We start from the raw sequence: 17980 nt of genomic DNA on the forward strand, positions 1-17980 counted from the left end.
CCCCGCCCCCCAAAGTTTGAACATTTAGTTGAAAATATATAAATTTTATCCACAGAATAACCATCACAAGGTGTACAGTGGGTACCTGTGGGACCCCTAATGTCAATTTGAAAAATTGAAGTCAAAGGGCAAAAATGTTTTTTGGAACATTAATTTCTGAATGTACCAATGTCAATCAGTTCATAGTCCATGACTACCAGAAAACTGTACCAATGTCAATCAGTTCATGGTCCATGACTACCAGAAAACTGTACCAATGTCTATCAGTTCATAGTCCATGACTACCAGAAAACTGTACCGATGTCAGTCAGTTCATAGTCCATGACTACCAGAAAAATGTACCAATGTCAATCAGTTCATAGTCCATGATTACCAGAAAAATGGACCAATGTCAATCTGTTCAGAGTCCATGATTACCAGAAAAATGGACCAATGTCAATCAGTTCATAGTCCATGACTACCAGAAAACTGTACCAATGTCAATCAGTTCATAGTCCATGACTACGAGAAAAATGTACCAATGTCAATCAGTTCATAGTCCATGGCTACCAGAAAACTGAACCAAAGTCAATCAGTTCATACTCCATGACTACCAAAAAAATGTACCAATGTCAATCAGTTCAGAGTCCATGATTACCAGAAAAATGGATCAATGTCAGTCAGTTCATAGTCCATGACTACCAGAAAACTGTACCAATGTCAATCAGTTCATAGTCCATGGCTACCAGAAAACTGAACCAAAGTCAATCAGTTCATACTCCATGACTACCAAAAAAATGTACCAATGTCAATCAGTTCATAGTCCATGATTACCAGAAAAATGGATCAATGTCAGTCAGTTCATAGTCCATGACTACCAGAAAAATGTACCAATGTCAATCAGTTCATAGTCCATGTCTATACCAGAAAAATGGACAAATGTCAATCAGTTCATAGTCCATGACAACCAGAAAAATGGACAAATGTCAATCAGTTCATAGTCCCTAACTACCAGAAAAATAGACCAATGTCAATCAGTTCATAGTTCATGACTACCAGAAAAATGGACCAATGTCAATCAGTTCATAGTCCATGATTACAAGAAAAATGTACCAATGTCAATCAGTTAATAGTCTATGATTACCAGAAAAATGGACCAATGTCAATCAGTTCATAGTCCATGACTACCAGAAAAATGGACCAATGTCAATCAGTTAATAGTCCATGTCTATACCAGAAAAATGTACCAATGACAATCAGTTCATAGTCCATGTCTATACCAGAAAAATGTACCAATCAATCACTTTATAGTCCTTGACTACCAGAAAAATGGACCAATGTGACAATCAGTTAATAGTCCATGTCTATACCAGAAAAATGTACCAATGTCAATCAGTTAATAGTCCATGTCTATACCAGAAAAATGTTCCAATGACAATCAGTTCATAGTCCATGTCTATACCAGAAAAATGTACCAATGACAATCAGTTCATAGTCCATGTCTATACCAGAAAAAATGTACCAATCAATCAGTTCAAGTTAATGATCATCCATGAGTTCTTTTTAATGTCGGGTGTATAATTTCTTTAAGATATGGTAATATCTTTATACAACTGTATTATAAAGACACTGTGTTTATACCATGGGATTTTTTCAGATCAAGGCCAAATATTAAGATCAAATTTCAGATAAATTTTATACCCCTGCTTCGACAAAGGCTGATCGAGTCATTAGTTATATACTCATAGCATTTTGATGGGACTAAGATGTCTAATTTAATATGTTGGGTCCATTTTTAAAATACTGTACAAATTAACCCACAAAAACCAATGGTAGGTTGATCAGTCAACGTCAACTTAATGTTTGCTTCTTATGGTCAGTTCTCATATTAGATAGAGACACTTCAAAATGACACTGATCAAGATTCAGTTGCATTTAAGGTCAAAGGGTCATATAATTCTATGCCCTTTTAAGGATCCCTGTCCCAGTGTAGTGTGCTTTGACCTCCCCTTAACTTTTGTTTAGATATAACTGTAGCACAGTTTGGCTAGGACATTTTCGTTCACCAGGTAGCTCAATCAGTTAGAGCGATGGTATAACAATCTTAAGTCCAGGGTTCGAATCCCAGTCTGGTCCTGCTGATAGTTTCCAATACTATAGTACTAAGTTACTGTTTTTGGCAGTGGTGCAGTAATCCTTAATAAAATAAAATTATATTAAAACGGTACTAGTAACTACTGTTGTTGCAACAAACACATTTTCATGCTGGATTTTATTTACAAAACATTGGTAATATAACATCAATGAAAATTTGCTGGAAAATTTGTTGGTTATTTTTATCATTACTCCCCAGGGAGTTGAGAAAGATGTTGGCTGGTTGCAAACGCCCTATAACCACTGATACTAATTTGTGAATGGCTTTGAGATGACCTAATAACTAGGTTGTGATAAAGCGGTATATAAGAACCTCAAATTATTATTATTATTATTACACATGTTTAACCTGCTTCTTGTTGCGTTACAGACACAGGATTTGAGATTCCCGATGAGTTTATAGTCGGATACGCTATAGACTACAACGAATATTACCGTGATCTCAATGTGAGTACCATATAAATGTAAAATCAAAATTCAAGGGGTTAAATCTAAACAGATTGGCGTTTGCTTTATTTCAGACACAGCATTTGAACTACCTGATGAGTTCATTGTAGGCTATGCTTTGGACTACAATGAAATGTACCGTGACCTGAACGTAAGTAGTATATTGCAGGTTACTGTTGCAGTCTGAAGGTAACCGTATAGATAGCATACCCCATTACAACTACATCTTTTAACTTCTCATTACAACTGTACGATCTTGGAACACTAGCTAAGAGAATTCAGAAGTCAGAATTTTTGTTGAAGATTTTCAAACATTTCTTATGACATCATATAATTTATGTCAAATATACCTTCAGTAAATCACATTTTGTGATATTGAAGATTCAGAATATTCCTTATGTGGAAAATCTCAAAAATGACTCATTATTATATCAATTGAGAATCTCCATCCTTAAAACTTCAGGGGTATTGCTCTAGTCTCGTATATTTTCTGCACCCCAGGAATATGTCATGATGAAATTGCATTGCCCTGTTTGAGCCATCTTTTGGATGATATAATTTTAAGACTTGTTGCAGCCTTTGATGTACATTAAAAGAATCGTGTGGAGCCCTAACAGTAAAATTACTGGCACTGAAGTCAGTTGACGCTTTTCTGTTATCTTTAAAAGACAGGTATCGGCCTAGTAATTAGTCTGGTTTTTATATACCTGAAAACTGTCAAATGGCTAATTATGTGCCTTCAATTTAGTCATGACATACATATTCAAGGGGTGCAAAGAATGTAAGGAATTTTGAGGATGAAAGATCTCTTTAAGTCTACGGTATATAAAAAGACTTTTAAGATTCTTGTCAGAGGATTTGAACTAATAAAGTAAAGTTTTCTTAACATCATTTTTTGAGATTGGGAAATAAAATTTATGGACGTAAACTTCTCTGAAATATATTGAGAGCAAACTTCTGAGATCCTCATTATGTAAAAAGAAGTTCAAAAGTAGCGGTAAGTATGTAGTAGGGTATGATATTTATAACTTTCTTTGGTTAGTGTCTGTTTGATGTCCTAGCTCAGAGGGTCAGAGGTCAAGGAGGACTTTATGTTTACTGCCTGCTCAGAACCTTGTTTCCAACAGTCAACATATTCCCATTTTGAAAAAAATGATCCTGTTTCTTAAGGGATGGTAGTCTAGTTCATTTGATTCATCTGCGCTGTCCAACTCTAGATCGATTCTGGAGATATTCTTTCCCTTAATGCAGATATTGAACTACACACTCCAAACCTAGGGTAACTCCACAGTCCACAAAGATGTCATTAGAACCCAAGAACACTTTCCAACCTTTAAGTAGACAACATCTCTGTCCAGTTGGACTAGAGTTAAAGAGGTTTTTCTTTGTTTTTCAAGATATCTCTAGAGATAAATAATTGGACTACGTACTGGCCATCGTCAGACTCTCTCCCTGACATCAAGTAGGAATTGTATGGGGTAATATATCACATCACTGTTTTTTTCCTGGTGTAAGTTTAGGAGAACAGAGCTTTATGAAATATAACTATTAATCAGGCAGCAATAGTTCTACCTCAGCAAAATCTGTTTAACAGAGATGCAGTGTCTTGAGCCCAACATCGTCAGATTTCACAAGAAATATTCAAACAAATCTTTATCAAATTTTCAAACCTGTTTTTTCTTGATCCGTAGTTATGCTGTATGTTCATTTTAGGACTGATCAGGGGGAAAAAAGATGGCCACATGCAGGCAGTCATCTTAGAATTTGAGATTTCTAGCTTGTTATCACTGTTACTTAAGAAGTATACTTGACAGGTCTTTCTGAACTTTCAAATGTAGGTTCCTTGTGGTCAATATAGTTGTGCATATTCTATTTTGGGACCATGCAATCAGAAAACCAGGTGGCTGCAAGGTAGCCATCCCGGATTTTGAGAGTTCAAATTTGAATGGCTATTTTTTAAGAAGTACTTAACAGATCTTTCTCAAGCTTCAAATATAGTTTCCCCTAGGTCCATAGTTGCACATGTTTCATTTTGATACTGATAGAAAAAACAAGATCAGGCCACCTGGTGGGCAGGTCAATTTGGAACGTTCAAGTTTGTTATTGCTATTTTGCAAAAATTTCTTGATAAATCTTTCTCAAATTTCATAAGTAGGTTCCTCTATATTTGAGGAAAATAATTTTTGACTAATCAAAATTGCAAGATAGCTGCCAGGTAGCCATGTTGGATTTTGGACAGTATAAGTTTGTTATCGCTAATTCTCAAGAAGTACCTGACTGATCATTATTACCTAAGTAAATTTCATATGAAGGTTCCCCTTGTTACAGAGTTGTACATGATTCATTTTAGGAATGATCAGAAAATCAAGATGTTCACGATACAGTCATCTTGGACTTGAGAGAGTTTTTCAAGTTTGTTATCACCAATTCTGTATAAGTAAATAAGGAACAATGACCTCACTTTGAAAGGAAACTTTCGAACCCAACAGTATACAAGTTTTGATCAAAAGTTGCCTCAAGATACATTTACTGTTGAGAAGTCACTGTCAATCCGACAGGTAAGAGAAAGGAAAGGAAATGAAGGAAACAAATCAAACGTACATAAAGCAAATGAAGATGTTATCATGGTGTGTGTCAAGGTCCCGTTGATATCTCTTGTAAATACTAAGCATGGGCTTATATTACTGCTGGTAAAATATGCTGTTACCAGTCCTAACATCATCACCGCAATGCTTGAGTGCTGAACACTGTAGAACTTTGCTTACCTTCATTTCAGTTATCCAGAAAAATCCATTTCAGGATCTTTTCCTCTACAGGACTTGAAGCAACAGTCCTGCTTCATTTCTTCCAAAACTTAACTTCATTAGTTTTTCTGGATTTACAAGGTTCTACTTTATATGATGCTGCTTCCAACTGTATTGCACTTTAATTTCGTGGTAGATTCTTTTTTCTTTTTTTTTTCTTTTTTTCTGAGGCTCGCAAATGTATGTGAGAAATACGAATCCCACCAATGTATTACCCTTCCAGTACAGAACTATGGGTAGAACTGTCGTCCATTGATGGTCTTGCATGATTTAAATGTGTAAGACTAGGGCGCGGGCTGGCCCAGATATCAAAACTGTGAATCTATTTGACTACACGAAATTAAAACTCTATGCAGGAACAAATGCAGCTGGGAAAACATGCTATGCAGCAGGGAAAACAAGCTTAGCATTGCTTTGTGGTTTAAATTCATTCCATTTTCTGACTTGATTATTGCCACCATTTCTTTTTAATGTCCAATTTCCATTTCTCCTTATTAACTCCTTTGAAGTAAGACTTTGCCTAATATTGCCAAATTCCTGTATAATACCATTATTTTCCTTGATAAATGGTGGCAGTATGACAAGTCCAACTTAACCAGGTTTGTTGTAACTTACTGCAATTGTTTTCAGTCGCGTGTAAAATATTTGTAGAGAAATTTTGATTGTGGATTTACATTAATTGCAGCTGGTGATTGACTGAAATATATGAACATAAGCATTATGTTTTTATGATTTGTCAGATAGGTGATGTTTCAGATAAATTGAATTATGTAAAAGTATTTTTCCCTGAACGAAATTAAGCAGATGATTTTAGTTATCAAATCGTTTTTTTATTTTTTAAATAAGGTACCATATATATATATATATGATTGCTTCAATGTCTAACATGTGAAGGCAAGGTAAAATCTGGTAACCCTTGGATTTGAAAGTATACCCGTATATACCACACACAGGAATGATGTGCTGCTGGTTGGCTTTCAGCACGATTGCTTCATAATATCACACTCATATCCAATATATATATATATTTAATTTATTGCATCAACAATAGCATGTAAGTAAATTATCATCAAAATACAAAAAATATAAGTTGGATTCCATCTTTTAATATAATACAAAATGTTTTGTACTTGTAATTACAAATTAATGTATTCTAAAGGTACATTTAAAAAAAAAAATGTTATTTATATAATAGAAATTTTGAGTAAGTGTTCTGTATATATAAAATGTTCATAAAATTCAATTATACATATTGTTCTGGATATATAGTTTTGATAAACTTTGATATACATATTGTTGTATACATTTGCTAACTATCAGGTAAGTAACAATGATTGTTTTATAAGACAAAGTAAATATAATAGATGTCTTTACACTTAATCCTGAGTTTATTCAGTGAAGGGTTTATTCAGTGTATCTTATAGGGAGTGTGTGTTTGTGAATTTATTTATCTGTAATTGGCAGAACTGTGGGGGGAAAAATCAGAAAATATTTAAGAAGTAGTGCATTTGTCCCAAAATTAGAACCTGTTATTTTGTATTCCTTGATTAAGAGCTAATACTGTTTATTTACACTGCCAATTGTAATTGTGCTCAGTAATAACAATTGTTCCCTAAATGTTCATGGGGTAACAATAATTGTTCCCTAAATGTTCGTAAAGTAACAATAAATTCTCACTGAATGTTCACAAAGCCAATAAATGTTTCCTAAATGTTCATAAAGTATAAGAAAATGTTTGCTGTTTGTTCATAATTAAGTATCAATAATTCTTCACTGAATGTTCCTAGTTCATAAAGTAGCAATGCTCACTAATTGTTCAGCAAATAACTCTGTTCATGGGGTAACAATAAATGTTCACTGAATGTTACTAAAGTAACAAGAAATGTTCATTGTTAATAAAGTAACAATACTTGTTCACTGTTTGCTCATAAAGTAACAATATATGTTCACTATTTGTAAAAAATGTGATAATAAATGTTCACTTAATGTTCATAAAGTAGCAATAAATGTTCACTGATCAGGTAACATTTTTTATTAATTGTTCAGCAAATAACATTGTTCACGGGGTAACAATAAATGTTCACTAAATGTTCATCAAGTAGCAATAAATGTTCACTGATCAAGTAACATTGTTTATTAATTGTTCAGCAAATAACATTGTTCACGGGGTAACAATAAATGTTCACTAAATGTTCATAAAGTAGCAATAAATGTTCACTGATCAAGTAACATTGTTTATTAATTGTTCAGCAAATAACATTGTTCACGGGGTAACAATAAATGTTCACTGATCAAGGAACATTGTTTATTAATTGTTCAGCAAATAACATTGTTCATGGGGTTACATTAATTGTTCATTAAATTACATTGCTAGTTCACTAAGTAGTACTGACTGTTTACTGATTGTTTACTGATGGTTCATCAACATGGAATGTTCATACACATGGAATGTTCATACTGTGTAACATTTTACTCTGGCTAATTCATCCAGTAATGTTATTTGTTCGTTGATTGTTCATTATGTTTAATTGATTGTTCCTCTGTAATTTTGATTATTCGGTGTCATCTGCACAAAGGTTTCCGTGCCAGGATTCTTGAAAGAATGTTTTCATCTTTATGAAACTTACAAATACTTGTAGTATCAATTACCCATTCATGTTTTAATATCTTTACCTCGATCTGAAACTCACCGCTGCGTGAGTGCAAATCTGGGATTTGGGCACCTTAAGTGGTTCCCTGCTATAATTAAGTTTTAAAGAGATGCCTTGATTTTTATTAAACTTTTATCAAAATACTGGTCAGGTTATAAATGTCAAACAGAATTACTATAGTAAGCTTTCTCCAAAATTCAATATGGCTGCCAGTAGCCATCTGTAAAGTTTGTGCCTGAAGTATTCATACAAAAGATTTTGATAAATAAAGTCCCAATGATTAGTTTGATTTTCATTTTTATCTTAAGTACTTCTACCATCACTTCTATGCTAAATTTGTTTTTAAAATTAGAACTCAAAAATTCAATAGGAACACCAGAATTTTAAAATTCAGGACTTGCTTAATAAACATAAGTTTACTATAAATTTAGCTATACTGAAAATGTATTGGCTGCCCATTTGGATTTCTGGACGTGAAGTTATCCAACCAAATGAAACTAAATCCTAAACACTTTAAATATAGGAGATATACCCTGCTTATGGTTTTATTTTTTGAGTTGCATTTGGATATTGATTTCACTAACAAGTTGTTTTTGGTAGTTTGCAAACTTTTTTTCAGACGCTATTTTTAAATAAATCTTTCTAATATTATTAGGCTGAAGTAACTTGATTGAGATAATGTGTTTTTTTTATTGCATCATCATGATCATGATGAAATTGCAATTGGCCATCATTCCATGTATTCTACGCTGCGGCTTGCTGACCCATTAACATCATTGGGATTCTTGATTTGTGTTTACCAAAAGTGGAATAGCTTATTAACTTGCACCAGGTGCAGAACAGCTAATTAACAATAGGCTATCAGGGATTTTTAAACCTAAATTTTACAACAGCCTGTTCCTACATGAATTGGGAAAATACAACATTAGTTTTATTGAAATTGGGAAGACATTCCTCATTTTTTTCTTCATTTTGGGAATACAAAGCACTTTTTTAGCTGGGGGAAGCAGCTGCCTGTATTCCGCTGTAGAAGCAGGCAAAATAAAACACTGGCTATATATAATTTATTAATTGTTTTCTTTCTATTTCAGCATGTATGTGTTGTGAATGAAGTGGGCAAGAAAAAATATGCAGTACAGAAGTGATGGAACCAAATAATAGCGACCAGAACACTGAATACTTTACATATGGACCTCAAGGCACTCCTTTAAAGCATGTTTCATCTGTGACCAAATTATTCAGGAATGTCGATGTCCTATACCATTAGCCTATGTTGACAATATTTAACAACATATGAACTTGACAAAAAAACATTTATGATTGTTGACCAGAAATGAACCCTCACACACAAGCTTTGTGTTTTGTATTTTCTATACACATTTGAAACATGTACCTGGTGACCCTGAGTAAAATACCAAAGATTAGTGACCTCGAAGCTTTGACCTTGAAGGGGTGACCTTGGAAGAAAATAAAAGGTGTATCAATTGCTGGTGTATCATGAACTGTATATATTGATTCATCTGCTTGTCGACCTTAAGAAGAATACCAAACATCGCTGACCTTGAATGATGACCTTGAGTTGTGACCTTGAATAAAATCTTGAAGAAAGTGGATCAAATGCTGATTTACCATAAGAAACTGAAGAAGTATGTGATCTTGGGTGTTTAACAACTCGATATTGATGCTATAGCTGTGAAAAGTTATAATCCAATGTCAAGGTCAAATTATTGTATAGAGGTCGGAAAAAGGACCAGACCTTTTTATAGTTTTTGGAGGTTTTTTTGGCAAACTTTATATATATATAAATTTTTAACATCATCTATCTTTTATTATATTCTGGTTTTGTTCAACATCTGAATTCCTGTCAGTTTGGGCCAAAGCCTGAATTCCTGTCAGTTTGGGCCCAAGACTGAATTCTTGGAAGTTTGGCCCCGAGACCACTGTCAAGCTAGCTAGTCCAGTTAAATTCCCTGTAGTGTGGATAGGAGACTATTAATAAGCAAACCAGAATTCCTTACAGTGTAGACCGAAGACCATGGCCAGAACATATCTGATATCCTATTGAGTGTGGGCATGGAGGGCCAGTGACCTATGTGGGGCATGTCTTAATAATAGAGAGGGAACACATGTTCAGGCCATCCACAACAATCAGTTAGTGGGGTACAGTCAGATTGGGCCAGTCTGAATCCCAAACAGTGTGGATATAAGGCCTTGGTCAGTTTTTGGTCAGAATCCATTGGAGTCCAGACCTGAAACCTTGGTTTGTTAGCCTGAACTATTAGAAATGAGAATGAGACTATGGTCAACTTATTACAGAGACCAGTCTAAATTCCTTGCAGTGGAGGACCAATCTGTATGGTTCTGATATCCTGAATTCCTAAAGCAACTCAATTCCTAACAAATCTAGTCTGACTGAAACAAAGCATTTAGATACACAATCTTCTGCAGACAAATGATCTTGCAGGACTATTTATGTAGCCGTACCATATATGTACAGCTGTACGTACCAGTACACACCAACTCCATTCTTAGAACTTGAATAAAATAACCACTGGGCTTAATATTCCTAAATCTAATCTTTTACCTTTACATGTTTTTGTACATCGTTAAGGGTGTTACCCTAATTATAACAACTATCACAGTTTGAACAGTTTGTTTAACACTGACCACAGATATACCTCCACGAAAACTGGTAGATCCTTTACCAATTTGGTGATGATGAAATGTTTTGTACATTAAATTGCAAGCCAATATTGAGAATAACATTATGTAATTATAATATCAATTATGTGCCATAGTAAACGATACAAATTATGGTTTACAAAACAGTTAGTCAACCTTTCTAATTAGATGGGAGCGAAAATTATCTTTATTAACAAGCTGTCTTTATTTCCATTACCCTAACAAGGTAAAACTTTCTTCTTTTGAATGGAACAGATGATAAAATTTCACATTTTCTACAATTTGTAATAGCCAAAGTAACTCTCTGGGTATTGCCAATATAGAATGCCACAAAACATTGTTGGGGGTATTCTTTGTGTACTTCAAGATCCCTGTCCAACTGCAGGCAAAACACTGGAGAGTTCCACTGTTCATGTTCATACCTACATTAACCTCAATCCCCTTGGATTAGTTTTGGATATAACTGTGCCAGGCTACTATAAATGCTAGCCTGACAGCTCCACATTAGGTTAGAGTGCTAGTGCAATAACCAAAGATTAAGGTTCAAATCCTTGTCGGGCCATGTTTCTCATTGACTTTAATTATACAAGTTTGTGACATTTATCATGGTAGTTGCTAGATTTTGAGACAGTTTTGATTTTAATTTTTTTTTATACACCATTTGATATAGCGCCCTATATCTAGCTAACATGACCCTCTCTAAAGCGCTTTACAGTACATAGATATACAAGTACAGTATAATACAATTAGCATATACATTAATCAATACAATTTTTGAGGAATTCACAGGAGCTGCCTGATATCAGGCGCTAACTACTATAGTCCTATGCCACCTGGCTAATATCTCCCTATGTGTGTATGCCTGTGTGTGTGCTGGAGATGTGATGTGTTCTGTTTGTAGTGGGACTGTGCTTCCAACGGTATCATTTATAGTGCCACCTCACTTGACTACTACTGGACAGATACTGACCAATTTATTCACCACCTGGGTGGTTGGAGTTGTGTGGACAGGAGAAAAACACTTTCTCTGAATATCCATGCAAACAACGACTTCGGGGATCAAATTTTAAACCCTGTCTGCCTGCGTGGAAGGCCGGAGTGTTAACCACTCGACCAATCCACCCATAATTATTTGGCATTAAGTAATTGATATATTGTTGTTTGAAGGCATTTAAAAATTGTATATTGCTGCATGTTTTAAACATATGGATATTATGGTTTTTGAGGAACATGGTACATGTATATGTTTTTTTGACTAACAATTGTAATACACGTATAAGGCTATCAACCATAGTAATCAAGCATTGTGTGTTTTTTCCTGATGAAAAATCTTACGCATTATTTCAGCATTTTTCTGTATTAGAATATCTGTTTTATTATTTTTAACCATCTACATATGAATTATTAATATTTTCAGCTACATAATTAATTTATCAGGATTTTCCACTAGTTGGGTAAAGCTTTTGTCTATCTTGCACGGAAAAAATGGTAGAATTTTATGTCATGACAATTGTTAATAGCCCAAAGTGAGTGACTCTTTGAGAAGATGTATATTGCAAATGCAAACAGAATACCATAAAAATTTGAAAGTTAACATAAAATGGCTTAATCCATAAAAGTAAACTGTTTATTTTGAAATTATATTATTTTACCTATTCGATAAATAGATTTTTTTGCTACATATTAAATGTTAAAAGGCTAACAGCTATAGTTTGTATCAATTGAATTATAGTATACGAAATATTTTTCCCAGCAAAATATTTTTCTTTCAACACAAATGTCTATATATAATTGTTAAAATATTTACCCTAATACATAACTCATGACAATGCACGTTAAACTGCATTAAATATGAATAATTGCTAATTATTGTTTATTTCACACTTTACAATGGAACCATATATTGCAATGTATGTTACATAGCAAGCTTAAGCTGTGTACCAATAGTTCTCCTCATACCAGATGATGACAGTGACAAGTAAAACTGCATTAAGGTACAGGGAACCCCCTCTCCAGTATGTCCTAAACAGATTTCCACTCGGGGCTTGCTTTAATTTACACCTTCAGAGTATTATTCCTTATACAGATGATAGACAAACATCAATGGAGTTTTTCTGGCTGAGAGTTACTTCCCTTTGGAGTGTTATGATATTTCATTTTGATGCTTTGCATTTATTATAATAGCAACACTGTAAATTTGTGGGATTTAACCCCTGGTATTTTGTTCATTGTTGTATATTTCCAAATACTCAAATTACAAGCACATGTGATTCTGTAAAATGAATTACAAGATGTGTTTAAATTGCAATACATCTGTAGAAAATAGCTTAAACAAACATTTCTGGATAAGCTAAGGGGCAGACACAGGAATTTGGAAGGGAGGAGTCCTTTTCAAGATTCAAGATTCAAGAAGCTTTATTTAACGTCGCATATACATGTAACATAATAGCATTAGCACTGTAGTGCTATTCTTGCGACAAAACATATATAAAATTTAACAAGGATCACAGTACTTATGAATAACTATAAAATCAGGACAACAATTCAAATTAGATATGCTAAAATTATACAGTAGAGCATATAATATCACACTTGTATGTCACACAAGTGTTATGAAAGACAAGTTAAGACACTATATACTAGTGTAATGTACATATATGCTAATGTAGCAAAGTGTAATAATTTACAGGATATACACTAATATAGTGTGAATTAAAAAGGGACAATGAAGTCATAAATAGAAACAAGAGCTATAATTATGATATTGTAAAAAAGTAATGATCTTTTAAATAATGGAGCTCAAATCTAAAATAAATATCAATTATATAATACGTATATTACTGAAGTACATTAAATTAAATAACACAAGCAGCAGTGAAATTAAATTAAATAGTTGTTATATAAAACATGTAGGTAGATTCCAAAGGGGGACAACTCACACTATATGGTGTGTGCAGATAGCACATGAGCAGACATTTTTGTTCCAGGTGTGGAGCCGCCCACGGAATGACTTATAGTTTTCAGCTAATCGAAGTTCATTTGGTAGGCTGTTCCACACCTTGGAAGCAGCAAATCGGAAAGATCTTTTACCATATGTGGAGGTGTTCACCTTTGGAATCTTTACCAGGTTATCTTGTCTCAGATCGTAAAAAACTTCTTTCGTCTCAACAAGATTTTGTAAAATTGATGGAGAAATTTCATTTAAAATTTTAAAAACCTCAGAGGCCATATCTTTCATAGGTTTTACATGTAAAACATCAAGTTTGTGTTTTCTAAGAATATCAATGACTGGGGAAACATAATCATTTTCAATAAAACGAAGTGCTCGTTCCTGGACTTTTTCCATTTTCGAGTATTTGTCAAGGTACAAAAGTGCCAGGCAAGTGGACAATAGTTAAAATTTGATAGAATAAAAGACTTAAAAATGGTAATTTTTCCTTTCTTTGTAAGATTGTTTCCCAGTTATTGACCAATCACCTAGCTGTTATTTCTAGAGTGTAATTTAGCTTTGTCATTTAAATTGAAGAGTAAAATGAAGACCAAATCCTGACTTATTAAGAAACTGAATTGCCCAACATAGGGAGTTAATTTTTTCTATATTCTAATTAAGATTTCCAAATAAAATGTAGATGCCCAAAACATTTGTGGATTCCACTCCTTGCAAAAATAACAAATATTTTGTGAAATGTGTATATTTATATATATATATATTCTATATATTTATATTGGGCATATAACCACAGAAAAAAAATAGATTCTAGAACTTCTAAGTGTTTGTTAGTGTCATTATCACTGATTAACAATTTGATAATTTTAAGAAAAAAAATTGGTTAAAATATTGCCCCAACCCCCGGCCCCCCCCCCCCAACACAGATTGTGTGATTTATTTAAGAACTCATACATGTATTACTTTGACTCTTGATACATTTGTATCAAATATTACTGTAAGCAGGATGTGTTTGTAAATTGTTGACTAACAAAATAAATAGTAAGGTTCAGAGTGAATTGTTAGTACATTGTAATTAGCATGTATTACATGGCCATAATCATCTTCGATACTCCAGGGGTTACGCTCACTTATGCTCTCTGCACCCTTGGACTATATCCTAGCAAAATTGAAGGCACGAGGGAAGCGATTTGATTGGTCGCGGGTAAAAAGAAATTGACCAATCACCTTGCTAGCTGATGCCTATCCTTTGAAAATTACCAAGGAGCAACACCCAACTTCAAAGCCAGTCAATTTTACTGTTAGGGGACCGTAAGGTTCTCTTGATGTACAAGGTTCTCTTTATGTACAAGGTTATCTTGATGTACAAGGTTATCTTTATGTACAAGGTTATCTTGATGTACAAGGTTATCTTTATGTACAAGGTTATATTGATGTACAAGGTTATCTTGATGTACAAGGTTATCTTTATGTACAAGGTTATCTTGATGTACAAGGTTATCTTGATGTACAAGGTTATCTTGATGTACAAGGTTCTTTTGATGTACATCAAAAGATCAAGCCAGTGATGTCTCATCCACAAGGTGGTGTACACTTAGCCTTTAATTTTGCTATGACATATTCCAGGGGTGCAGAGAGAGAAAGTGAGCATAACCCCTGACATATCTAGATGGGCCATTAATGTACCTGTTGTCGTCTCTAGTGATCAGTTTGAGAAATGTGACCATGGATTTAGTTGTCAATGCTGTGACTAAGCATAAAATGTACATATTCATTGCATTTTTAAATATTTTTATGCACATAGAGTTTGACTTTCTGACTTAAAATTAATGTATATAGATATGTTATGTTGAACAATCAGGACCTGTTTTGTAGAGAAAAAAAAGAAATTATCCTTTGTATTAAAGATTTTGAAGGGGATAGTTACAGATTGATTACATGCAAACAAAACTGCACATTTCTTTGGAAGACCAACTGGCAAAAATTAAGCTCAGGTAGAACGTTTTTGTTACCCAGTGCATGCTTTAAATGTGAAAGAAATGGTTCTAAATGTTGATGTAGAATTTATTGTGATATGGCAAGAATGTACTTACTTGGTGGGGAATCTAACTGTGCTGGCTGTCTTTATGAAAGGTATGTGGAGTTAAATTAACCCTGTACATGTAATATTATGCCAACACAAGGGCAAGGCTCAGACCAACCCCCCCCCCCCCCCCCCCCCCCTGTATATGCTTATATATATATAGTGTCTATTTATAAGGGGGTGGGGTTGGTCTGTGCCTTGCCCCTGTGCATACAACGTGTAATTAACAGTTTTGCAACTGTATTTTGTATACCCTTCGTTCACTTTGGCCAGGCATATCTTACACTATACAAGAATCGGACATTGTTACATACTAAAACCTCATGGTCTGGTGTCCTAAGTAAATTAGTTGTTGCCCTTTAAGTTCACTTATGCCAGGCATATATTACAGTATACATGTACTGTTGGACACATACACATTTTGTGTGATCAAATTTGTACCTCTAAGATGACAAGATGTCTCGTACTGAAATCATATTTTGTATGTACAGAGTTATTGCCCTTTTGTTCATGTCTGAAAAGTTTGCCAGAGGCATTGGACTAAATGGTTATACTTACAATACTCTGACTGTGAATTAATGCTGATCAATGTTTTTATTCCTGCTGATACTTATTTCTGAAGTTTTAATTGATCTATTCTATCCGTCTTGATCTGATTGTCATTAATTTGATTGTTAGTGATCTTAGATGTTAAAACCACTGTTTTGTAAGATATTCAATATTTCAATAATCTGAATATGCAATGTGGGTCACTTAATTTTTGTGAATATTTTTTTATGTGTGGAAGGGGAGAGCCAAAAGCCAGTCAACTGATATCTTTTTGAGTACTTAAAAAGTAAGCCGAGAATAATTTACTTCCCACCAATGCAACCCAAACACTAGTTTTGCTGTTGCTCTGCTCCTGATTTACAATCCTATTCTGGAATTATTACAGAAGAGAAAAAAATTGATAGTAATTGCAAAATACTTCAGTAAACTTGGCAAGAACAACAATGAATTGTGGATGAAAGGAAATAGAAAACTTATTTTAAGGTATTTTTTTTGTTAGTGAAAGTTTTTTGTGTGTGCTTTATCAAAGTGTGATACTAGTGTTACTATGGTAGCTGAGTTATTGTTTAATTAATTGTTATGTGAAAAAAATCATTTCTTGATGCACTTTTATTTATTCTGGCAGAGAGTTTTAGGCACTGTATATAGCACATTATCTATAAACCTTTTTCTGAATTTTTCTGAACATATGCTCTAAGGCTTTCAGGGTAACCTATTCACAACTGATCAAATATGTACTACATTTATTGTCTCAATTTTCATTTCGATAATGAAAGTATTAATTCCTGTTTGTTCACATAATACCTTAGTATAATGTAGGGGGTTTGCCATGGGGTATATTATATCCTTTAAGAATATATTCTGGGTTGTTAAAATCCAAGAAGTATATCACATATGACTGATGGGTTGGAAGCTCAGCATTCTTTCCTTGAATTTGGTATATTTTTGATGTATTAAATACTACCGGTATTAATAGATGAGCAATATAGCCCCGTATTGGGGCCTCTTTGTGTAATTGTATTTGGTTACCGTTGTTGTTGATGAGAGTATTTTGTAATGCAGAACCAATTTTAGATTTTCCTTGATTACTAATGTAACTTAGGTACAAGGCAAATAAAAGCTGCCAGAAATCTTTTGGACACAATCTCTCAAATAAAACGAAGAAAGTTCTATGGTTGAGTTGTGATTTATCTTTTAAGCTCGCCTTGCTTGTAGACCGCTAGTCTAAAATGGCAAGAGACTTTGCCTAAAAGTTGTATTTGAGAGCATTCATGGGCCAAGGGGGTTAAGCATCTTATAAATGCATGGAGTGGTAATGGAGCCATTAGTTGGCATAGATATCTTGACCTAGACATTTACATCAATGAGGATCATATCAAGCATCAAATAAGTGCAAAAGCTTGATATTTTAAACTGTCGAGAGATCTTTATGAACCTTGATGTATACCATCCTCGATTAGCCTATGTCATAGAAAAATTGAAGGCATGCGACTAGCTATTTGATTGGTGTTGGGTAAAAAATCCTGACCAACTGTTAGACTAGACTCTTACCTGTTCTTTGAAGATTATAGAGGAGCGACGCCCAACTTCAAAGCCAGTTAGTTCAACTGTGACGCGACCGCAAGATTCTTTTGATGTACATCAAAAGGTCAAATTAGTCTTCTCGTCTCATCCACAAGGTGGT

General features: G+C 34.0%; 1 protein-coding gene across 2 annotated transcripts in view; it reads left to right on the forward strand.

The window, feature by feature from the left end:
* The window catches only part of LOC110457105 (hypoxanthine-guanine phosphoribosyltransferase-like), a 32015-nt gene extending 20596 nt beyond the window's left edge, over positions 1-11419 (forward strand). The window contains exons 7-8 of one of the 2 annotated variants that reach the window (XM_021508207.1): positions 2504-2580; positions 9127-11419. In XM_021508207.1, the coding sequence (XP_021363882.1) occupies positions 2504-2580; positions 9127-9180 (131 nt within the window). In that variant the 3' untranslated portion in view covers positions 9181-11419. Of the gene's footprint in view, positions 1-2503; positions 2581-2654; positions 2732-9126 lie in introns of both variants that reach the window. The other variant, XM_021508206.1, reaches the window with a different exon arrangement.
* Positions 11420-17980: the final 6561 nt, after the last annotated feature.

The sequence above is a fragment of the Mizuhopecten yessoensis genome, unplaced genomic scaffold (genome assembly GCF_002113885.1).
Source record: "Mizuhopecten yessoensis strain PY_sf001 unplaced genomic scaffold, ASM211388v2 scaffold9023, whole genome shotgun sequence".
In the NCBI taxonomy this organism is placed as follows: domain Eukaryota; kingdom Metazoa; phylum Mollusca; class Bivalvia; order Pectinida; family Pectinidae; genus Mizuhopecten; species Mizuhopecten yessoensis.